Source organism: Talpa occidentalis, unplaced genomic scaffold (genome assembly GCF_014898055.3).
Source record: "Talpa occidentalis isolate TD23 unplaced genomic scaffold, MPIMG_talOcc4v2.1 talOcc4.4, whole genome shotgun sequence".
Lineage (NCBI taxonomy): Eukaryota > Metazoa > Chordata > Mammalia > Eulipotyphla > Talpidae > Talpa > Talpa occidentalis.
Window position 1 is genome coordinate 118,723,548 of NW_023604295.1, and position 25,024 is coordinate 118,748,571.

Sequence of the window (25,024 nt, forward strand, 5' to 3'; positions counted from 1 at the left end):
AAATTTCAAATTATACATTGAAGGTAATACTGGTTTCTACTTAAAGTTTGTTGGTTTGTTTTTTTTTAAATAAATGGCTATTGTGGGAATTATCACATTAAGAGAATTTCCTAGTGATGATGGGAAGAAGCCTGTATTAGAGTAAATCATATTAGACAGCAAGATCCTTTATCATTTTTAATTCAACGATTCTGGGAAATGTAGTCAATTAGAGAAATTAAATCTCCGGTGGAAACAGTAGCTTTCTCGGGTCATTATAACCTCTGTTAGAATGATGATAATTTGAAGAGTACCGTGAACCAGACTTACTATATAAAAGAAAGAAATTGAGTGAGAAACTCAAGCGCTTTCTCAGTTAATAATACAATTTGAGAAGAAATAATCGTGAGTAACCATGCGGCCTTTGGAATCGCATACTACAATTCACAATTAGAACTTATGTAGTGTAGAATATAGTGCCCTCATTCCGCCATGAAAAATGCTGGGCCCTTGCTAGGCTAGACCGTTCAGCATGCCACTATGTATTACATTTCTTTGTATGGGTAAATTAAATTGCAGCTTATTTTTCAGTTACTTACATGTTTGTCATCCTCTTAAAAGCTTGGATTTGTGTCTGTCCTTGGGAATCCATTAGTTGGACCCACTTTCTGATGTGGAGGTGGACTTAGGATGTACAGAGGGAACCGCCCAAGGGAAGAGGCACGCAGGACAGCACCCTCCAGCAGTGCTCAGTCTGAGATGTGTCTCAGTGTTCTCCATTGATGAGGCTTTCAATCCACCCGGTGTCTGTTGCTCACCCACTGTGTCCTGTGTGTGCCACTTACCGCACAGTGTCAGATAATCTCTGAAGACAGAAAAAAAGAAAGCAAGGCAGTCCTTGTCCTCCAAGGATTAGGCCTTTGTGTGCATGTCTGTACAAACAGAGACATAGTGGGCACTGGGACAGGAGGACAGAGGCAGAATGGGCAGAAAGCTTGGGAGCCCACAGAGGGACTCAGCTTACAGCAAGGCATGGGAGGCAGGGACACTGGACATGGGTGAAGACTGAGTGGGATTTTTATTGGAGTGGAGAAAGAAAGTGCATTATGGGGAGGCCCCCTGAGCAGAGACAGGAGGCCCCGGCTATGTCCACACCATCAGTGACCATCTTCAGCCCAGTGACTGTGTGTATGTGGGATGGAGAGAGGACCAAATGGGGTCCAGCCTGTGCATCTCCATGGCCTGCATTTTGGGCCTGTGGCCTGGCCATGTTGTGCACACCCCAAACCCACAACGGTCAGACCCATGGACACATGAGTGTTTTGCACTGAAACATGTCGTTGCTTTTACATGGCCTCACTTCTCTTCACACACTGCTTTATACATTGTTGAGCAGGGGCTGCTCTGGCCCAAGAAGCAGCATTTCTGTGTAAAGATACAGGGCTTGTGGCGGGAAGGGACCCAGCTCGCTTGCAGAAGCCACTTTCTCTCCACTCTCTTGCCGCCTCTGTTCTGGAGCAGGCGCTGGTGAATTAGAGATGAGGGGAGGGCAGCCTGCCCCCAGGCCCTTGGCTTGACAATGTAGTCTCTCTCTTTTGGAGAAGAGGGACAGGGAGATTGTTCTGATTCTTTCTCTAATGTTTCCAACTCAGCCCTCCTTCATAGCAGAGAATGCTTGTTTATAATCAGCGGTCCTTTCTGAGGGCAAGAGGGGAAAAGGTGGGGTTTCTCTGCCTGGAAGTGCTAGGTGCCATTATCGATCTGCAGCGGACTCCTAGCTGAACACGTTGATCTGACCCACATGAGGAACCAAAGATTGGTGATAAAGTTAGTCCTGGGTCTTTTCCAGCCCATGACTGGCTGACGATGCTTCCTAGGCCAGTGATGACTGTCCCCGCTGGCCTGTGTGTGCACTTGTGGCCTGCTCCCTAACCAGGTCTTCAAGTTAGGTCATCGCTGGGCATGCGGCCAGCCCGGCAGCAACGGTGCGGGTCTCCTTCAGGCAGAGCAGGTGGGGCAGGGTTCCGTGTCGGGGAGAAGGGAAGGACATGCGCTGGCCCTCCTGGGGCAGAGGGGCTGTTCTGTGGAAAGAGCTGGGTGCTGGCTTCTCCAGTTTTCTTCCCAGCCTGCAGACACGTTTGAGTGAGTTTGACATGCAGATCCAGCTTGGGTAGCACCACCGATAGAGCATGAATTGCCTTATCCTTGGATGAAGAGAAAAGGAAGCAGATTGCCTTTTCCATTAGACCATATGGAGAGACCTCAGCATCCGTTTTCTTGAAGTCTCTCTCCAGAGGCAACATATTGAAGCATAGATTAAGACTTTCTGTTTTGTTTTTTTTTTTTTTCTTCATTGAGGTATTACTGGTTTACAACGCAGTATAGGATTCAGAAATACAGGATCCCACCTCTTCAGGTATATGCTACATCTCTACACCCACCACCACATCATCCGTAGCCTCCACCATGTTCTGTTGGGGCCTATCCTCCCTTTCCTCTCTGACACACCCCACCCCTGCACCGGTAGCCTCAGTTTTAGAGTCACAGTTCTAGGGTTTGATTTTGGTTTGGTGTTGTGTGACTGTTTTGTTTCCTATATTCTGCATACAAGTGAAACTATCTAGTATTTGTCTTTCTGCATCTGGTTTATTTTGCTTAGCATAATTCCCTCCAGTCCTATCCATGTTATCACAAATAGCAAGATTTCATTTTCATATGTGTGTGTGTGTGTGTGTGTGTGTGTATACACATAGCTGAGTAGTATTCCATTGTGTACATATATCACATCTTCCTAATCCTCTCATCTGCCCTTGGGCACTAAGGCTATTTCCATAACTTGGTTATTGTAAATGTGCTGTATTGAACAAGGAGTGCGTAGAAGTGCTTTTGCATTCTTCTGTAGCTACCTAGGAGCGGGATTGCTGGATAATATGGGAGATATATTTTTATTTTTTGAGAAGCCTTCATGCTATTTTCTGTAAGGACTGGACCAGTCTACATTCCTACCAATAGTGTACAAAGACAAAGGTTCCTCTTTCTCTACATCCTTGTTAACATTTGTTGTTTCTGGACTTTTTTATGTGGGCCATTCTCACAAGTGTCAGATGGTATCTCTTTGTGGTTTTGATTTGCATTTCCTTGATGATAAATGACAGTGAGCATTTTTTCATGTCCCTTCGGCCATCTGTGTGTCTTCTTTGCAGAAGTTCTTATTTAGCTTTTCTGCCCATTTTTTGATTGGGTAAGACCTTTTAAAAAGTTCTAAATTAAGTTCATCTCCAGCACTAGTAACAATGATTCTCCCACCCTTTGTCCATGACTGTGACAGACACACAAGCCCGGCCTCTCTCTCTCCCACCCTGTCAGGCAAAGCTGGGAACAGAATTTATTAGCAGCAGCTCAATCCAAGATATGGGGACTGTTTGAACAGCACTAAGATGAACTTATGTACAGTAAAGGTATAGATCTTCCCCAACTCACAATGGGTGACATCCCAATAAACTCATACTGAAAATATTGTGAGTCAAGAATGCATTTAATACCCATAACCTATTAAACATTACAACTTAGCCTAGCTTACCTTGCACATGCTCAGAATACTTACATTCTCATACCGTGAGAGAAAACCATCTAAGACCACGGTCTGTTTTATCATAAAGTGTTGAATATCTCAGACACAGTTGGGGGTTTTGTGGACATGATGGAATGCAAAACATAATATCCAAAAGATGCTGGTAACCCAGCTCCCTGTAGGGTATTGATTGTTCATGCTGGTGACTATGTGGCTCACTTGGAGCTGCTGCTGCTGCCACTGACCAGTGTCATAAGAATATATCACTTTGAACATTGCTGGTCTGGGAACAGATCAAAATTACAAGCGCCATCTCTACTGAATATGCATTGCTTTCACAGTAAAATAAAAAAAGTCTTAAGTTGGACCATCATAAGTCAGGGTTTGTCATCTGCAGACCGAGATACCACTCTCCTGTCTAAATTTGTAGAGTTCATCTGTCTATCATGTTCTTAACAATTAATTACCTCTAGGTTTGTCATATTTTAAAAAGAATTTTTAAGAGTTGTTTATTTATGCATACAAGAACTAGGGTATAGGCCAGAGGTGCAGGGGGTGAGAGGATTCACCAGTCAGAATGGGGAGCAGAACAGGCAGATCCACTGAGATACAGTGCTGAGGGGAGCAGCGGGTGAGACAGGAGAGGTCTGCTGTGCCATGTGGGTTGCTCCCTGGCTGGCCGGGGATCGAACTCGTGCTGCAGAGGCTGCGGATCGCTTCAAAGTGCTGTACTTAACCCATTGGGCCACCAGGAAGGCCCTAGTCTTGTCATATTTTTAATGCTATTACCTCACTTTCTTATGCCTTTCTGTTTTCTTAGCTTGTATTCAAGCATTCAACATAACTTGATTTTTGTAAGTATTTGGTATCTCTACCCAGATAGATTATCTGGTTTTCAAGGAAGAAAATCCAGCTGTTTCTTTAATACAGAATATCCAGAAACTGCATTCCTCTTCCCTTAGCAAAAGTTGCTTGCTGGTATCCAAATGCCAAGTATTTTTTAAAATATTTATTTATTTATAAATACAAGAACTGGGGTGCAAGCCAGAGGTGTGGGGGGTGAGAGGACCCACCAGAGAGAGTGGGAAACAGAACAGGCAGATCCACCGAAATACACTGCTGAGGGGAGCAGCAGGCAAGCCAGGAGAGGTCTGCTGCACCATGTGGGTTTCTGTCTGGCCAGCTGGGGGTCGAACTCAAGCAGCAGTGGCTGGCAACAGCCTGAGAGAGCTGTCTGCAACCCCTGCGCCACCAAGGAGGCCCAGATGCCAAGTATTTTTGTATTTGAGCCCTCTGATGATAGATCCTGGAAAATCTTTTAGAGGAGGTACCTAAATTATGAGTTAGATATAGCCTGGATAAGGAAGGCCTTGCTCATTCATTGTTTCAGCATGTCAGCCCCTCCTGCTCTGCAGATTTGCTAACAGATATCCCTGTATGCTGGGAGGGCCCCTAGGAGTATAAGACTTGAGACAAAAAAAGAAAAAGACCTGCTCCTGGATGTGAGATTATGTGCACAGGATGATGGACAAGTCCTGTGACATCCAACTAAAGACTCTTTTAGATGAGCAGGTAAAATCCAGGCAGCTCTCAGGGTGATACTTTCTTAAAATTGGATCTGATGGTGCAGGGAGAAGTGGGTTGAGGTCAACTTACGGAAATGGTTTGTAGAATCCTCCAGGAGATAAGAGCTTGACTGTTAAGACCTCCCTTCACCCAAACATCTTTAGAGCTAGGAGGCAACACTCACCTTAGGAGGGCCACCCATGGAAGGGAGGGGTCAGAACAGGTGGGAGAGCACTGTGGACTTTGGTGGAGGACTGTGGTGCTTTGGTGGTGGAAGAGCTACACCGGAGGGGAGAAATTCTATATTGTCAAAAAATTAACAAGGATGTAAAACAGTAGAACTTCATTAAAAAGAATACATAAGGCCATCACCTTATTTGTCACCCATCCAGAGAGAGTAATCAGATAAAGTTTGAAAAAGGAGAATCCCTTCAAATGTAGAGTGCTTGGACTGAATGCAGGATCATAGGAAAATAGAATTTTCAGGTGTAAAGGGCCTTTGAGCTCTCTATCAGATTTTGCAAGGAGGCAGCTGAGCCCAAAGAAGTAAAGTGACTTGCTTCAAATAAATTAGAGGCAGAACCAGAATGGGAACCATTCATCTATTCACATATTTATTCACAAACATCTACTGAGCAACCTAGTGAGGCCAGATGTGGTTCTCAGCCTTGGATCTGGGTCCCTGACTCGTAGACCAGTTATCTTCCAATCAGCCGGCCTCCTGCCTTGATCTCAATCTGAAAAACATGTCTGGCATCAGACTCAGACAAGGTTGGACCCACAGATCCCCAAGATAAAAAACCAAGCTCACTCCCAGATCTGAAAGATGATGAGTCAAGGAAAGAGTAACAGAACGAGTTTCACAGATTAATTTGCCAGATAAAAGTGCAACATAGTATTTGAAATTTTATTCTATATTTGTGTTGACCTTTACCCGAGATAGTTACTTAAAATACAAGCTTAAAAAAATGGAAATGGGTTATTGTGCTTGTTTTGAATATATCAAGATTAGAGAAAAGCTGGTGAATGGGGATAAGCTGCAAAGCAGAGAGGACTCAGCAAGCAGAAGAGGAAATCATAAGAAGGGTCATTTCAACAGGAAAAGGGGGATTTGCCAAATGCCAACCTTCTGCATAAGTAGTTACAAGCTAGTGTAGAACTAAAAGTGGTTCTCTGGTTTCATCTGGTAGAAGACAGTCCCTGTCTCACTAGGTCCTAAATGAATTCCTGGAATTTTTGCTCAAATGTGCTCCATTTCCAAAGGCTCTTCTGTACCTGGGAAATTACAGCCAAATGAAGAGACATATTGGCTTTGCTGCCACACACGTGGGAATCCTCGCCCACACTAATAACAGTAGCTGATGCTTATAGTGTACTTTATACACTTGGCAGCACTTCGCTAATAACTGTGAGATAGTTGAGGAAGGTGTTATTATTCCTATTTTGCTGATGAAGCAACTGAGGTTCTGGGAGATTAATGGGTTTACAGATCACAGAGTTAGTCTGTAGGAGAGCCAAGTTGGGTCTTCTGAATCCAAGTCTGCCACTTTCTCTACCATGTGCTCCTGCTTCATCGGAAGGTGGGGAGGGAATCCAGGTTGGAATCTGTTGAGGACAGACATACATCAAGGCTATTGTACCTGACTCCTGGAGCTGAATAGATAAGGTGCTACCTGGGGCCATTTCAATGTGATTTTATGTCTTTGACCTGGTGGTTTCATTTGGATGGCTCAGGGGACATGGAAACTTCCCTGGGTTCTGTGATCTAGTCTTCTCTGGTTCAAGTGTTCTTCATCACAAAGAGAATTTGGTAATTATAACAGTATGGTTTCAACATGGTGCAATTGGTAGAAAAATGAAATAAACTGATGCTAAAACTTCACTAGGTATCTTAGTACCTGTAGTCCCACTGATTTTCCACTGAGCCTGGGTCATTCTGTAACTGAGTCATCTCAGTGCCTTCAGGGTGATAGAGAAATGTGGCAAGACCTGGTTGGGGTCTGGTCATGCATTTTCTAGGGGATTCTGTCGCCCTTGCATGCACTGGGTATATTAGTGACTATCTGGTCTTCCCTTTTAGAGCTGCCAACTTCAGGAACTTTACCTTCATCCAACTGAATGGAGAATTTTCTCGAGGAAAGGGACTTGATGTTGGAGCCCGCTTCTGGAAGGGAAGCAACGTCCTTCTTTTTTTCTGTGACGTTGACATCTACTTCACCTCCGAATTCCTCAATACGTGTAGGCTGAACACACAACCAGGTATGGGTCTGCTGGATCCACTCCTTGTCTCCTGTGAGGTGGCACTTAGCTGGCTCACAGTCAGGCTCTTTCTCTCCACCGTTCTCTCTGACATCCTGCTACTGAATCAGCCTTATTTACCCAGTGACAACAGAGGGAAAATCATCTGGTTTTTCTCCTTTGGTGTTGCAATATGATGTCTGCCAGCCATTATGATTCTGGGGCTCTGTCCCAAGTTCATGTTTATAACCCCTTCTTGATTTTCAGTGGGGAGGTCAGCTTTACTGACCTGTCTCGGGAGAGACAAGGACCTGGAAAAGCTGCTTAAAACTAAAGAGAAAGGCGTAACTAGGGCCGGTTATCCAGGGAGAAGGACTGTGAGCAGAAAAACCAACAATATAAAACTTATTTTCAGGCTGATACTGAGTGGCTGATACTCAGCTGATAACTACTGGAATGACTATGTCAGTTGTTAATAATACTGGAATTCTGTGATCATTGCTAAAGACAAGTGTCTGGGAAACCTAAGTCTAATCCTGTTGCCCAAAGTCACTTGGGCCCCCTTGGCAATGCTTCAAACTGCACATAAAGGGTTAGTATCTAGCAGGATGAGAGCCCCAGAATTCTCTTCACACTCACTCCCATTCGTTGATACCCAAGGCCACTGACTGTCATTATTTTGAATATCAGGCCTGTGCAAGGCCTGTGTGGTCTACATGGTGCAGAACTTCTAAAATCTGTTTTCACATTGCATGAAAGGAAAAGGAAAAGTGGATGCTGGCATCTGGGAGGTTTCAAAGGGTTGATTGTAAATGAATAAACCTAATAGTTTGATCTGTCACTTTATGTGGACGTTATTTTCTACTTTGCAGGGAAGAAGGTGTTTTATCCAGTTCTTTTCAGTCAGTACAACCCTGGCATAATCTACGGCCATCACGATGCCATCCCTCCCTTAGAACAGCAGTTGGTGAGTAATTACCCAAGAGGTGCCTTTGTGTGGCTGCTTTGTGTCTTTCATTACCAGGGGCACCTGACCATGAGCAAAGGGGAGTCTAACCTGTAGATTGATTCCCAGAGTAATTTTTAAGTTTGGCACATGTTCTGGCCTTTGCTCCAGTGCCTTGTTGATTCACAGTCCTTGCAATATTTAAAAGTGGAAAATAAATAGGAACAGCTCTGTACAGAAAGGTAATTTCACACCTTCATAGTTTTCTTCTATGGTTATTGGAAGTTGTCATTATAGTATTCCCCCCCCTCATCTACAGTTTTATTTTTCCTGGTTTTAGTTACCCCGGTCAATTGCAGCTGGAAAATACTATCTACAATAAGGTATTTTGCAGAGAAAGAGACCAAATTCACTTAGCTTTTATTTCAGTATATTATTATAACTATTCTGTTTTATCATTAGTTCTCATTGTTAATCTCTTACTGTGCCTAATTTATAAATTCAACTTTATAATTATGTATAGAAAAGACATACTGCATCTATGTGATTTTTGTGCCTATCCATGGTGTAGGCATCCCTGGCATTCTTAGAATAGATCCCCTTGAATTAGGGGAGATAGTTGCATTGCCTTATAGATGTATGTAGCATGTTTTCTTTTTCTGATTACACATCCTACAAGATAAGAAAGGTGAGATTTATGTTCTCATTCAACAGATAAATAAAGGAAGTCAGAAAGTGGTTCTCACCTCAGGGCACATGTTGAGTCATTGGGAAGGCAAGGACCAGCTCCAGTGCCCTTCCCATCTCACCACCATCCCACATATCACAGTGCCGTGGAGGGATGGCACATTGAAAGTGTCACTGGTAAGGTGACTTTGAAAGGAATACTGGAGAGACTTGCTGAGATCCTGTCTGCTTGGGTGACAGCCCCCAGGATCTCTGTAGGCTGAGATGTCTCCACCGTAGTGGTGACATTTAACAGAGACACAGAGCCAGGGGGAGTAGGAAGCGTAAAGTCAGAAGAGAGTCTCTGTGTGCTTTTGGCCTGCCCTTCCCAGACTAAACTTACCGTTACTGTTTTCAGCATTGGCAGAGAGAAGGAGACTCTTTTCCCATGCTCAAGCTGGGCTAGGAGTTGGCAGAGATGATTCTGGTTTATCTAAAGGTGGAGGAACTTTTGCTGAGTCTTGGGGACCTCTGATCTGCAGGCTGTCTATTCTTCATTGTCTTGGGTAGCTATCTCCTTTTGAGGAAAAGCCATATTTCTTCCCATATTTCTTCCCCTCTTAGGGAGCAAGAAAAGAAGCCTGGTGCATGAATGTGAAGAAGTGATAGGATCCAATCTCTTGTGTTTGTATTCTATGGGAGAGTCTTTTGGGTTCTGCTCACTTAATTCTAACTTGGGGAGATGGAGGCCAGGTTTCCCCCTTCTTTGAACAACTCTCCAGGCAACAACCGGGTGTCCTAAATTCAACCCAATTCTGGCACTATCTACCTGAGATAGCATCAGATTCCACAGGTAAAGGACATGGTGCCCTCCACTTGGGGGTCTGAAGTCAGGTTCTTCTTACCAGTCAGCTACAAAGTGGAGATTCCAGTGACCTCTCCAATGGCAAGTCCAGGTTATTACCTGGACTTCTGACTCACTGGCTATACATCAGAGGTTTCCACAACCCTATCCTTGGGGTGGGTTAATTTGCTGGAGAAGCACACAGAATTCAGGAAACTCATTTACCAGATAACTGGAAACCCATAAACCAGATAACTGGTTTATTACACAGAACATTAAAGGATAGGAGTCAACAGTAGATGGAGTGATACACAGGCTGAGCTTGTGAACAAAGGAACTTGTGTCCTCTTAGGGTCTAGGGCCTGATGCAGTGGCATGAGGAAGCGTTCTGGTTCCCCAACCTAGAAGCTTTCAGAACCTCCTCCTTGTTTGGGTTTTTAATGGAGGCTTCATTCATTAAGCATGATTGATTAAATAACTGACCTTTGGCAACTGATTAGTCTCCAGCCCCTTCCAGTGAGGGGTTGGGACAGAAAGTTCGAAAGCTCTATTCATAGTTGATTCCTTGGCAACCAGCCCTAACCCTAGCTACTTCCTAAAGTCACCTCATTAAATTCCACTGTAGTGGAAAGGGATTTGTTATGGATAATAAGACAACATTTCACCTTTAAGGCTCTGAAGCATTCTCAAGAACCAAGGACAAGAGACCAACTGTTTTAACAAAAGATGCTCCCATTGCTCTAATCACTGTGAAAATTACAAGGGTTCTGAGAGCTGTGAGCTAGAACCTGTGGCACAGGCCAGATGTATAGATATATATATCTCTATATTTATTTCTTGTAAACTATAATATAACAGAAGGTAAACTGATTTTCATTGAAAACATGTATTCTGTGAAATTCTTTGATGGAATGATTTTGTGTTTAAGCTTCTGGAAATAGCAAAACCTGCGTTTTCCATCCCAACCTGTATCCCAATTAAATATATTTAATAATAAAAGTAGTTCTTAATACCCCCATGAAATTCTAATACCACAGACCTACGGTATATCTCCTTACATACTGTATGTGTCTGTGTGCCTTATACATAGTTGAATTTGTCATTCCCAACCAGTTTTTATCTACTCACGGACAGTATCACCCCCACTGAGAAACTAATTTCTTTCTGTAAGAGTTCTAAGCTTTTAGGAGGGCTTGAAGAATAGGGTACAGGTTTCATTTTCTTTCAAATAATCAGAATAAAAACTCCTTTGATTTTAAATAAAGTACTGCTTTACATTTGACATCAAATATAATGAATGTTTCCACTTCAAAAAGACTTTATTTGCTTGCAAGGAATTCTATTCATTTTACAATTTAAGAGTTGTATTCTTTTATAACTGTCCCTGAAGGGGAAAAGGGGAATAGGTGTAAAGGGAAGCTGGAGGTAAGGAGGGTGTGAGTGAGCCAGTTTCTTAGATCCAGAGTTTTAGTGATCATACCAGACACAGAACTCACACTACTGTGTCAATAACTGGAGCCTCTAGATTACCCTGTAATCTTTAACATGAACTTCCAAATACGCTGAAGTCTTTTTAGAGCACATGGGCCTGATGTTCAAGAGTTCAGTATTTATGACTATTAAGCCCAGAGAAGCATAGCATTTGTCTCTGAAAGGGTGCTCCATCCAAAAAAGAAAAGAGGTATTGATTATTTTCTTTATTGAGCTAACCTTTTCTTGAGCACTTGCTGCCCACAGAGAATGAGTGCGAGTGGAGGAGTCCAGATGAACTGAAATGGCTTCTATACCTGGACACAGTTCACATTTCATATACCTGGAAGTGATTCTGGAGATCATCTCACTTGCTCACTTTTCTTTTTATAGACTTGTTCAAGATCATGCAGTCAACTAGTAGCAGAGCTCAGTCCAAAACTAGGGTTTCTACACACTAGTGCAGTGGAATTAGATTTGCTTTAGATCTAGATCAGCATTGAAATATAAAGGAAAAGGGTGCGCAGATCTCTCCTGCTGTGCCCACTGCTCACCTTAGCAGTGTGCTTCATCAGTCTGCCTTTCTGCTTCCCGCTCTGGCTCTGGTGAATTCTCTCACCCTCCTGCGCTTCTGACTGTACCCAGTGCTCGTATAAATGAATGAATGAATGAATGAGTGAATGAATGAATGAATAAATAAATAAATCTTAAAAAAAAAAGGAAATGACCTGACAGAAATCCCAAAGGTGAACTGCAAAAGGCAATGTACTAGAGCTAGAACATGCAGGGACTGTGAAGGTGTAAAGTAATGATTGAAGATAGCAAATCAGGAATATCTTTCTACCAAAGGTTCATTTTGGCTCAGCCTTGAAAAATATGACACAGTTTTACTAATGAATGCTTGCTAGCCTTCCCTGGAAATCAGAAATACGTCACTATCAGAGAAGGAAAGACACAGAGCCACAACCTCACTGTTACAAAAGTCACTGTGCAGCACCTCCCTGGTGGTGCAGGTGGTTGAGCTCAGCACTGTGAAGCTGTCCTCAGCCTCTGCAGTGCCAGTTCGATCCCCACCAGCCTCAGAGCAACCCACATGGTGAGCAGACCTCTCCTGTCTCTCCCGCTGCTCCCCTCAGCAGTGTATTTCATCAGTCTGCCTGTTCTGTTCCCCACTTTGTCTCTGGTGAATCTTCTCAGCCTCCCGCACATCTGGCCTGTACCCCAGTTCTTGTATAAATAAAATAAATCTTTAAAAAAAAAAAGTCACCTTGCAAACAGTACAGTGTTTTCCTGTAGCCCCTGCAATTATGATGTGGTTGGTCGACATGCCAGTTTTTACCTCTCCTGGCTATTGTCACTGTCACTTGGTAACATTTCACCTACAGACAAAAGCAAGAAACCCAAATCCTTTTGTTTTTTGGGTTTTTTACAAATTCAAACTACTTTTTCCTTTACTTTTATATAGACAAATACACTTTGAATGTAGACCATTAAGTAATAAGTAATAGATGAAGTAATGGGATTTTTACTAATATTTAATTTATTGAGTTTTAATCCTTAAGGTGAAACTTGTGGATGCTTTAATGTAGAAATAGCTCTCTGAAAGGGAGGATCTAAAGTGATTATTAACTTCAGACATTTTACTTTCCTTTCAGTTCTTGTTGAGGCCACTGAGAAACCTCTTACCACTTCTCTCTTAAACGACTTCTCTCCCCTGAACTCCAATCTTAACTCACCCTCTGCCAGAGATATGTTTCCAAAACAAAAATTATTTCCATTAAAAAAATAAACAACTTTATGGCATAAGCTCAATAGTGTGCCAGTAAATGTTTCACCATCATTCTCTGAAAGGGAAGAAGAAGAAATCAGGGGGAAGACCCTGATTTCTAGTGTTTGCATTTTCCGTGGTGTCAGCCCTCTGCTGTGAGCTACTGGAGACCATCAGTCAGGCCGCTGAACACAGAGCTGAGAAGACTTGCACCAGGGTGGGGAGCTGGTACCAGCCGACTCCCACTCAGCCCTGCCGTCCTGAGTCGTGTTGGGACTAATGTCTCCACAAACTGACTCTTTGCCTGCGTACAGAGGAAATGTTTGCAATCCCCAGCACCTGGGAAGAGGTACCAGCACAGTGGACGCCCAAGCCAGGCCCCTGCCAGGCCTGCACACCTTCCCTGATTCCTTGCACTGAGGTCCGGGCCTGAATACCCTCAGTCAGCGCTGCAGTCCTACCTGTCACTTCAGTCTGATATCTTTGTGCCACTCTGTTTGGTGTGCGCTGGTACACTGGCTCTCATCCTCGTCCTCTCTCTGATGACAGCCTTACCTTTCTTCCCCCTTCAAAAAGAATTTTACCACTGACCTGTGTTTCAGCTTAAACTTCTAAACAATTGTCGACTAGCCATAGTACATCCTTGCGATCTGTCTTCAGTTATTAGGAAGCAGACTCTTACTGTGTACCTGGCGTGATGTTAGCGGGCCCTGTCTGTGCCACCTTTGTGAACCTGCTCTGTATGCGTTACCTCCTGAAATGCTCAGTAAGGCCAGAGGCATCATTATGCTAATTTTGCAGATGAGAAACTGGAAGCTCATCAGCGCAAGGTACTGGCCCAGGCTCCCACACTTGCTGAGTGACTGGGGTGGGGATCAGGTGCTTTGTGTGACGGAAAATGGGCTGAGGATGCTGAGTGGCAGGGCCCATGTCCTCTGTCCTAAAGCACTCTGTGGAAGGCAATGAGCCTGATGTTGGGTCACAGGATTCTAAGCATGCAGCCTGTTATCTGCTTGCGTGCATGCCACTTGCATTTCTGGTAAATGTGAGGCTGGTCAAAGGTATTCTCCATTCTTGGGAGACTCTCCTGGATTAGGAAGAAATGATCTGCTTGAGTATTTGTTATTTATTTTCTTTTAGGGCCTGGGTTGTCTCTCGGGCGGTTGTCCAAGCCAGCACCATTAAACCAGATGAGTGCTGACTGCCCTCTGGATCCCTGTGCAGCTGCTGGGCAGCGCCTTCCCACATCTTTGGGGAGAGACACTGATTTGTGCTTTGTGTTTGGGGCCAAATAGAAAATAATCGCCCCAGTCACATGACTTGCCCACAGAGCTGTGGGTCTGAAAACTTCCTGTGGGCGGGAGGACTTGACAACTGTCCTTTGTGGTGTGGTGTGTTCATGGCCTGCAGTGCTTGCTGGACTCCGCAGTGGGAGAGAAGGGTGCCATGGAGAGTTAGGGGAAGCCAGTCCTTGAAAGACTTTGAAAAATGATGATAGCCCTTAAAAACAGATCAATGAAACTTGGGACAGAAGGAGATGTTCTTAGGGCTTCCTGTCCTCTGCTGTTGGAGACGGCACGGTGTGTCTCTACAGTGCTGAGGTAGGCTACTGTAGCTCCTTAAGACTGGGCCCAAGGTTCTGAAGAGTCAAACACTCTGCATGGACCCCAGAAGGGGGAAACAGCTGTGTATGTTGGTTTAGAGCCACGCAATTTTAAGAGCTCCCCACTGATATTCCCAGGCCTTCTCTGAAAACTGACAAGAATTCCCTACTTAGACAGAGTCTATTTCTACCGGGTGGAGCCATCTCTGCCCTAGGAGTTGTGCCCCACTCACTCAAAGGAGAAGTATTTATTGAGTACCTGCTGTGTGCTGGACAGTGTTCAGATTCTGGAGCTATAGCTGCAAACAACACTGAGACTCTGAGATTGTGTTGCCCTGTGGAAGTGGCTGAAGATAGTTGGCAAATGAGGAAATGTATACACAGGGCAATTTCAGAGAGCCATGCTGTTAGAGAATATTCCAGAATATAAATAGGTGAGAGAGTGAACTGGGGAGAGGGAGTGTCAAAGCTGTGAGCAAGGAAGGGGCAGAGCCCAGTGATGAGCAGGGAAGGGGTGACCAGGCAGGGGGACTGCAGTGTCCATCCTGGGAGCCCTGTGTACCGGTGCCTTCAAGAGTCAGGATATAAATAAGGGGCTATATATAAGGAGGACATGAGATGACCGAGGCAGGCAGGGCCTTTGTGGACTAGAGGTCACTTTGTGGATTTTAGCCTAATGCATTAGGGAGAATGCAGTTAAAGCCACTGCATATTTTTAAACGAGAACGTGCTGTGATGTGCTGTATATTGGAGTGTCCCACCCAGGTAGTGACCTGGCTCAGTGGTGGTGAGTGGCCTCCAAGGAGAGCTCCCACTTACCCTGACATTGTACTCTGCAGCACCACCAAATCAATCTCCACCAAAGAGCTCCTTAGTTGTGGCTTGGTGGGGTTTGCCAGCTTTGAATCCGGCACTAATAACTGTTTACATAGCATGTTCCCAGCTTACACATCACTTGGTCCCTGTCACACTGTCCCCAGGGCACTCTTCCCCTTGCTTAAACCTCACCAGGTATGGCATCCACTGAGCCCAGGGCATGGGATGGCTGCCTCTTCATCCCTCTTACGTTTCCTCCTGGGACCAGGTCCATTCGTCTTCTCGTATGGCCTTTTCTCTTTTAGATTCCATGTAGACCTCAGCCAAATATTTGAAGTTTGAATACTGGCACTTCTCTCTCAGTGTGTTTTACCCATGACGTTAGTGGACTTAGGTGTCCTGGCAAGCAGGAAGCATTAAGCCAGTAACTGCAGCAGAAATAGTGAGTCTGGTAGGACTGGGATGGAACAGAAACCATTTCGAAAAAAGATGAATCAGTGGAGATTTTTCCAGACTTTCCTGCACTGCACAATCTTTTCAGTTGATACTAATGAAATTGTCTTGTCACTTGGGAGATATTGTATAACAGGCTATTGTTCTAGAGCAGAATTGGAGCATATCTGCCAGGGATAGCTCTACCCCACTGAACCCCTTGGTCCTCATTTCCTCAGGCAGTCCCTATGAGCTGCATCAGTGTCAGCAACATCCAGGTGCTGTAGAAGTGAAAATAAAACAGTTCCAGGCCTTCCTGGTGGCACAGGGGTTAAAGACAGCACTGTCAAGCTATCATCAGCCACTGCAGCATGAGTGTGATCCCCAGCCGGCCAGGAAGCTAACCCACATGGCGCAGCAGACCTCCCCTGTCTCATCCGCTGCTCCCCACATCAGTGTATTTCAGTAGATCCGCTTGTTCTGTTCCCCACTCTGTCTCTGGTGAATCCTCTCACCCTCCCCCTTCTCTGGCTTATACCCCAGTTCCTGTGTGCATAGATAAATAAATCTTAAAAAAAAAAAAAAAGAAAATAAGACAGTTCCATAGGCTACAAGGTAAAAGAAATTTTAAATTCATCAATCTTCTGCAAGCCATTTGTCTAATACGATTTCACCAGTAGTGGAGATAAAGGATAGGCGAAGCTTCTGGAAGGTGGGATGGCAGTGAGAGGAGGAAGGCTTGGGTGTTGGAGCTGCAGGAGATGTAGGGTGACTAGGCTCACAGTCCTCGCTTGCAGGAAAGGACATAGCCTGAAGAAGTGTGCACCTGTCTCAGCAGAAAGTCTCCAGTGGTCAAGCTGGGACAAGATGTGGGCACTGCTCCCCCACTGCACTAATAACTGTTTATATAGCACGTCCCAGCAGAAACTGCTGACTCTGAGAGGATGGAACTTGCTGCAGCCGCCCCTCCTTCTGTGGGCAGAGGTCTCCTCATCTAAGCACCTGTGTGAACTACAAGAAGGAATCATGATAGATAACCCTGAAGGTCCTAAAATCATCCCCAGAATTACCTCGGACAAAAATATATAAACAGTTTTTTTTTAAGTCTTGCTGCTTCAGCAAATACATTGGAAATTTACTTGCAGAGGAAGAGACTGAGCAGGGCCAAGCAGCTTTTTAAAGGCAGCGCTGCTTGGATGGCTGCTCGGCAGCCCTGCAGCCTGGCACCACTGCAGAGGCTTTTTGGAGCCGTTTGGTGTTATAGATGAATGGACAGTCTTTTTTCAGAACCTGGACTCTTAGGGCCCTTTTCCTCAGCAAGTGAGAGTTGACTGGGCTGCAACGACACACTAAAATCTTGGGTTTTCATTTTATTCCCTGAGGGAGTCCTATTTGTGCTCTGTGCCAGGGCAGCTGAATTCTGAGTTGTTCTCTATCCCTTTTCTCAACTTCCTGAGCCCTTTGCTGGCTCCCTGCCTGGCCCTGTGTGAGGGGTTGGCTGCGGCCTCGAATTCTCACTGGTACTGTTGTTGGGCCAGACACGTAGGTGGCTTTTCCACGGTGCTGCTCAAAAACTTGCTCTCCTGGTTTGTTTTTGAGTGTGTGTGTGTGTGCCTGTGTGAGTGAGCATGTGTGTGTGTGTGTGTGTGCGTGTGTTCATGCCTATACCCTAGAAACATTCCAAGTCAGAGGTGCCAAAAATCACAAGGCCTCATTTGGGGACTGGTGAGTTTAGTCTTCCTGACTACCTGACAGGACTCAGTTCGTCTGCATTTCCCACACAGGGCTGGGCTGTGGCTCTCGTTTCACTTTGCTCACCTGAGTTTGCAAATAACTATTTGCATCCACCCTGTCCTTTCCCCTCAAATGACAGTGCTCTCCCTGCAGGTCATAAAGAAGGAAACTGGATTTTGGAGAGACTTTGGATTTGGGATGACATGTCAGTATCGCTCAGACTTCATCAACATAGGTAAGACAGATGGACTTGCAGCGAGACTGCTTCTCTGCTGCCACCCAGAGGCCACTGGCCTGTGTGGCCACGAGGATGTCCCCTCAGGTTCCAAGGAGTCTGGTGGCAGAGGTAGTGCCATGTCCAGAGAAAGGCCCTTCCGCATGTACTGGACCTGGCAGCGTCTGGCACACGAGCCTCTGTCATCTCCACCAGTGCCTCTCAGTCGCCCCATGTAAGGCACCAACCTGAGGCCATTTATTGCATACAGGCAACTTCGAAGCAAGTCCCCTCTTGCCTCTTTCCTGCTGGGTCTGACTCCTGTGCCTTCTCATACAGCATATCTGGGGCCTCCATAATAACGGCAGCCATTAAAAATAAATAAGGGCAATGTGGGGGGATTTCGGAAAATCATGCACCAGAAAAGATCTAAGTTTCTCCCTGGGAACCTTTGAAAATTCTAGATGTTACTTTAAGCCCTAAGTGTCACACACATAGACACACACACGTTCCCTGAGCACAGAGAAGAAAGCACTTAGGTTGCCAGTGAGGAGACCGTGGCTCTCAGAGGCAAAGGACCCTCTCAGCAGGTGAGCGACATAGTCAGAATGACAACAGAGGGTCTCCTGCCCCTCTTGGCATATCATAACCCCCTCCTCATGGTGGTGCTTACCCCTATACCTCTGAGAATGGAATTGGGGCTTTTACCTGCCTAGGATGTGATGTACAGCCTCAAACCCTGGGTAGACTCTGAGCCAGGATGAAGTCAGGGAGGCCTTCCCCTCAACAGTGTGGAGACCCCCACCTGCTGCCCACTGTGGGCCTCCCAGGAGTCTTCATCCTGGTCCCTCCTAGACAGAGGCCCAGGGCATCTATTTTGAAGCTCATCCAGTGAGTAGCTCCAGGCTTTTGTTCAGAGGTGAGGTGAACTTCAGGGACTATGAACCCTCCCAGGAATCACTGGGTTATTGAAGGAAAAACAGTACTTAAGTCTTGCAAGCAGCAGCAGAACCCCCAAGATGCTGGTCTCGGAGTGGTGGCTGCTCTTAGATGCTCAGCAGCTAACCGTAGGTGTTCTTTGATTTTGCTAAGAAATATTTCTAAATTTTGTGCAAATCAGATTTCCAAAAATGACATTTTAAAACTTTTCTGGAGGATTTTTCCATTTCAAGAAATGCTGTTTCATTCCTATATGTACGAGGAAAAGATGATTTTATGATGCTGTATGTTTATGAGATTTGGAGCTATAATATATTGGGTTTCCCTGAAGATGGGACATAGCTATGATTTAAAAAAACAATGTTACCTGAATAAAAATAAAAATAATAAAAGTAAAGCTACGTTAGGAAAAGAAAAATGTGGGAATGGTGGGTGAAGAAGGAAACTCTGCCTCAGTAAACTCGCTCTGACCTCAGAATTCTTGGGTCACATTTGAATCCCACTCATTCTTTGCAATCTTGTGTCTGTTTGCAAGCATCTTACCTGTGCACTTCCATTTAATAAGCTGTAATGATAGCTATGATAATAATAAATCATTACAGCACTCAGCACTGCCCCTCACATTACTGTCTCATCTGTTAATGATACTTCATTTCAGCATAAAGAAATGAAAACTTAGAGAAGTATAGTGCCAGCTTATAAGAGAACTTAGACTCCAATGCCTTAGACTCATGGTTGCGTGTCTTTCTTTGCCTGCCCACAACTGTGGTCACAGATCACTCACCTGCAGGGCCCCGACTCCGCTGTGAGTTTCCCTGGCTTTAGGCCCCCCTTTCTGATTCCAGCTATAAGTGGAAAGTGGGGACATATGCAGTAACTGAGAAAGATATTTAACAACAAGTCAGTTTCTTGTAAGAGTCAAGGAACTCTCCTTGGTGAGAAAGGACAAGTGACAAAAAGGATAGTGCTGCTTTGGTTCTATTTGGGATGCAGTGAGCTTTGGGGTAACAGATATGGGGCATCTCAGTTTGCAAGGGTGAGACTTTGGGGGACCATTACTTTGTGACAGAGTCCACAACAAAGTGAAGCAAGATTTTCCGAGTAGAACATCAGCACTGACTGGGAGGCCAGTCTCTTTCAGATGCCTTTTTTCACCCACCAGGGGTCACACAGCTTTGTGGGTCCTCTTTAATCATGAAAGGGAAAGAGGGCGTCCCCGGTGGTGCAGCGGTTGAGCACTGGGCTGAGAAGCGCCCGCAGCCTCTGCAGCACCGGTTCGATCCCCGGCCACCAGCAAGGGTCCCACATGGCGCGCAGATGTCTCCTGCCACGCCCGCTGCTCCCCTTGGCAGTGTATTTCATTGGTCTGCCTGTTCTGCTCCCCGCTCTGACTCTGGGGGATTCTTTCACCCTCCTGCGCTTCTGATTGTACCCAGTGCTTGTATAAGTAAATAAATAAATCTCCAGTGCTTGTATAAGTAAATAAATCTTTAAAAAAAAAAATGAAAGGTAAAGAGCCTTTGTGGACATGCTTTTTTTCACACTGAGCTCCCGTGTCACACCTTTACCCTGCAAGCCCCAGGTTTGTTCTCTTTGGATGTCAGCAGAAGGTCACATTCAGACAGACACAAGAATTCTGGTGACGTGGATCTAAGTTGAAAGATTTGGGGTGTGTTACAGCTCTTAATCTGCAGCAGGGGGCTCTTCCCCAACATTGCTGCTCATTCTTCGAAGCTGGCAGGTGCTGAGATCCCTTTGGCAGCCTTGCTGTCCCCTCCATTTAGGATTCCTCAGTCCCCTGACCCAGACAGACATTCTGGAAATACAGAGGGGCAGGGGCACACACATCCCTCCTGAACACCCAGCTCAGTAAACCAGGTGGAGGGCAGAACCTGATGTGGTGTGTCCTCTCTCCTGACAGGTGGGTTTGACTTGGACATCAAAGGCTGGGGCGGCGAGGATGTGCACCTCTATCGCAAATACCTGCACAGCAACCTCATAGTGGTGCGGACGCCCGTGCGGGGGCTCTTCCATCTGTGGCACGAGAAGCGCTGCGTGGACGAGCTGACACCTGAGCAGTACAAGATGTGCATGCAGTCCAAGGCCATGAACGAGGCATCCCACGGACAGCTGGGCATGCTGGTCTTCAGGCACGAGATAGAGGCGCACCTTCGCAAGCAGAAACAGAAGACAAGTAGCAAAAAAACATGAACTCCCAGTAATTTGGGGAGACATTTCATATTTTTCCTTCTGTGATGGCCACGTGAGTGGCTGCAGTAAGGAAATGATTTCCATAAAGGGCAAAAGAAAGAATCTGACTGATTAGTCAAAGAAAGAGAGGAGAGGGCTTCAGCCTCTCTCTACCTGTTTGGCTTTATGCAACAGGAATTAAAATCTCCCATTTGCCTGCAAAAGCAGCCCAGATGCTCCCCTTGCAGTGTCTGTCAAAGGCAGAATGATTGTGAGATAATAACCCTTACAGCGTGGAGGTTTTATATGGTGTTTACAGCAAAGTGAGATCTGTTGTTTCCTATGCTCATTGAAATGTTCATGATTTAAGACGAATTTTGTAAAAAGTTCATTAGAATGAAAAGTAAGCACATTTCTTCCATATGAATGATTGTACCAGCAGGGCTGGGGTGTCTAGAAATGCTAAAATGTCAGAAGGCGGGCAAAGAGACCCGTGAGAAATGCAAAGAACATGCATGGCCACCCTTTTGGGTATTTTAGGCCAAACCAAATGGACTAAAAAGAAAAAGAAACTGTAACTATTATGTCATTCCTTCCTGCCAAGATTAACCAAAAATAATCTGCTCACCTTTTTGGTTATAGTTTTAATCATCTTCATATCTTAATTTTATTTTAAAGCACTCTATTTCTTTTTGCTTTTGAGTTGTATTCTGCTTATTTAAATATCAATTTGCAAGCCTTACTGAGAGCACAAGTTAGCATACATTTTTATATTTTTTTAAAAGATGTTTTTACATGTATCGCGAGAACTCTCCATTCAGCGCATCAGATACCCGTGTCCGGGGGCACGCAGGATCACCTGCAGGCTCTGCTCGGCAGACCCTCAGTCACCCTCAGAAGGCCTGATGAGCGGTGACTGACAGATCAAGACATAGAGATACTTCATCTGAAGAGGATTTCTGACAAGGAGCAGCTGAACACTGGAGGGAAAGAAAATATGCTTTTCCTTCCAGAAAAGGAAACTCTTTGCAACTGGTGATAACCTGACTTTTTCAAAAGTCAGAAAACACAGTTTCTCCACAGGAGAATGGGGGACCACTTTCTTACTTGTTTGTTTAAATAAACCAAAGTGTGCTGTGTGAACCAAACAATCTTTTTAAAAGCAGGGTGCTCTTCCTGGCGTCCGGTTCCATGAAAGGAAATAGAGAAAAATGTATTTGTGAAGGATCATTCCACCTGCCAGAGGCAAGTGGGACAGAAGATGGGGGAAGTAACTTAATTGTTTTTTAAGCTAAGCAGTTCTACTCAGTCACTAAGATGCTTCTGAAATATGCATTTTATTATAGATTTCAACAACTTAAAAAAATACAGTTAATAGTGAGTAGTTTCTACATTCATGTGAGAATTATTTATTTATTAGCCAGCACCAGATGCATGAGCTAATTCCCCCTCTGATTTCTTGCCTTTGTTTGCCCACAGTCAACTCATTGTTTAAAGGCTTCAAGAACATCCAAGCTGGTTGGTGTGTCAAAAAATACGTTGTATAGATTTGTCCTGGTAGTTCCTAAAATTTAATTAAAACACAAGCCATGAATGGAAGGTGGCAATGGACAGCTAATAAAATATGATCTGTGGATATAATTTCTTCTTATTAAGAATGTTATGTCTTTTGCTTTAGGAAAATGGTATTTTGTGCATGGATTAGGGTTTCTCAGCCTTGGCACAACAGATTGCTTGAGCTAGGTTATTCTTTGTTGTGGGAGCTGCCCAGTTCACTGTGGCATCTTAAGCAGCTTCGCTGGCCTCTCCCACTAGATGCCATGAGTATCACACTCTTAGGTCAACAACCAGAGTGTCTTCGGTTGTTGCCAAAAGTGCCCTTGGGGGCCAAATGAAAATGGTTAAGAACCACTGCTCTAGCAGGAAGAGACAGCCATAATGAACATTCTGGTTGTTAATGCACTTTACTTACTTTTTAAATAGTAAATTGAGAAGTGATTTCCTAATTGTTTCATATTTTCATGTACGATTACCATACATCTATGTGGGAAAAGTTTGAGCATTCCTAGACCCCAAAAAGAACTTACCAAATCATACCAAATAGGAAAATTCTGTGTTTAGACCTCAGAGGGAACCTGCATGCAACAGAAGCGTAGGCAAAGGCCCCACTGCTACGTCCTGTGTCAGGACCTTTAGCAGCCAAGGAAAGTGGTCCTGAGCCTGTGGCTTTAGGACAGTCACATCCCGTCTTCTAAGAGGAGCCCTCTTGGGCTTGTCTAAGACCCTTCCAATTCTCTGCATGCTGCTCCCTGTGTCCCTGCTCTATATGAATCACCAGTAGCTAGTCCCAATCATTCCCCTGGAGTTGGGGTGTCTAGTATAAACCTCTGGTGTCCTCCCATCAGCAGCCTCCTGAAAGCCCATCGTCAGCACCTCTTCCCACCTTCCTTATGGCAGTCCATGGTGGTGATGGTGTAATTTCAGGTTTTCAGGCCTAGTCTCCCAGCCAGGAACGGATCCCAGGCTGCAGTGGCAGCGCTGAGTCCCAGCCACTAGACCACAAATGTTGGTGTCTCATGAAGCCACAGCAGGAACTTGACTGACGCTCAGGCAAGCAAGTGAGAAGAGGCAGATTTGTTTCGAGAAAGAAAAATTGATTAAGGAGAAAAGGAACAGAGTAGGGCTCCCAGGCCATGGAACCAGGCCAGGGAGGGAAGCTGAAGTGGAGTCGTGTCTCAGGGAATATACACCTTCTTTCCTAATTATTTTAAAGCTCCACCAGTCTCTTTGGGATTGGCTAGTTCTTGGTGGTCTCACTGTCTTACTGTTTCTGTGCCCAGAACTAAGTCTCTGTGTCCATCCCTTATCTTAGCATACCTTTCTTTATTGCCCTTGTCCAGGAACATCCACTGGCCCTAGTCCTGGGGCGCTTGATTAACCCCCCTGTGGGAGTTATTGTCATTCTCTCTGGAGCTTCTCTAATGTCTTTTGTTTCCCTTATTTCAGAAGCCTCTTTAACTCTCCCCAAGCCCCTGCCTGCGCTGTCCCTGACTGCCGGATTAACCCTAACTTGCCCTAAGACTCAGTGGGAGTATTTACACCACTAGAAGCTGGCAATTGACAAAGGCTCTACCTGACCTCCCTCCCTTATCCTCCACCCCCCAACGCCCATTAACTACTTAGCCTACACCCCTCAGCCTTCAGGGGACACACCTGTTCTCTCAGTGCCCACTTTTCCCCTCTAGTCATCTCCCCTCTAGTCATCTACCCCTCTTTCGCATTCATAAATGTAGCCAACTCGCTCATCTCCCAATATCAGTGATGAGGAGCGGGCCAGGGCAGGAATTTTCAATGGGTAACCAAAATTCACCCAGGCCTCCTCTAAAGATTTTGTCTGAACCATGTTAGACATCGAACATGAAGAAAAGTAAAAAACATAAAAGGAATAGTTAGCCAGTGCTTAATTTGAATACTTTCTGTTTCAGGGAGAACCGTCCAATGTTCTCTAATTGTATCTGATCTTACCAGGATCCAGTTCAGTGTGGTCGTGAATATCAGCTTCCCCAGGCAGTTCTCCTGGGTTCAAATTCCAGTTCTTTTACCTACAGCCTGTATGATTTTAAGCCAGTCGCTCTGCAGTCTTTCCTCCAGGGTGGTGCATGCAGTCACATCTGTATCCCACAATTGCTGTGAAGGCTGATTGAATGCATATGCAGAGTCCTTTGTACACATCAGGGCATAGCAGGTATTCATGTCCAGCTACTGTATTACTCACCACCTAGTCCTCCCTCACTGCTGTGTGGCTGGCAGTGTCTGCTGTGCCGCCCAGCTGCCAGCACCTCTTGGGTACAATCAGAGGCCATATGGGTCACACATAGAGACTGTGAACCCATTGTGTACACTGTTGTCCTTTATTTGTCATTCTGAAAGCAATCTCAATCTCTCAGAAGAAGGGTTACTAGGACTATAAACTAAAATGGATAATTTGTACCTTCAACTCCATGTTCAGTCATTTTGAGTTGTTGACACCCTAGGCAGTTGAGAGACA

The 25,024-nt window shown here is 45.0% G+C and overlaps 1 protein-coding gene across 16 annotated transcripts in view; it reads left to right on the plus strand.

The window, feature by feature from the left end:
- Positions 1-22,918, plus strand: part of CSGALNACT1 (chondroitin sulfate N-acetylgalactosaminyltransferase 1) — a 304,654-nt gene extending 281,736 nt beyond the window's left edge. For 15 of the 16 annotated variants that reach the window (XM_054700947.1, XM_054700952.1, XM_054700949.1 and 12 more), the window contains 4 exons: positions 7,197-7,375; positions 8,227-8,321; positions 17,787-17,868; positions 20,708-22,663. In XM_054700947.1, the coding sequence (XP_054556922.1) occupies positions 7,197-7,375; positions 8,227-8,321; positions 17,787-17,868; positions 20,708-20,997 (646 nt within the window). In that variant the 3' untranslated portion in view covers positions 20,998-22,663. Of the gene's footprint in view, positions 1-7,196; positions 7,376-8,226; positions 8,322-17,786; positions 17,869-20,707 lie in introns of all 16 variants that reach the window. The other variant, XM_037526186.2, reaches the window with a different exon arrangement.
- The last annotated feature ends 2,106 nt before the right edge of the window (positions 22,919-25,024 follow it).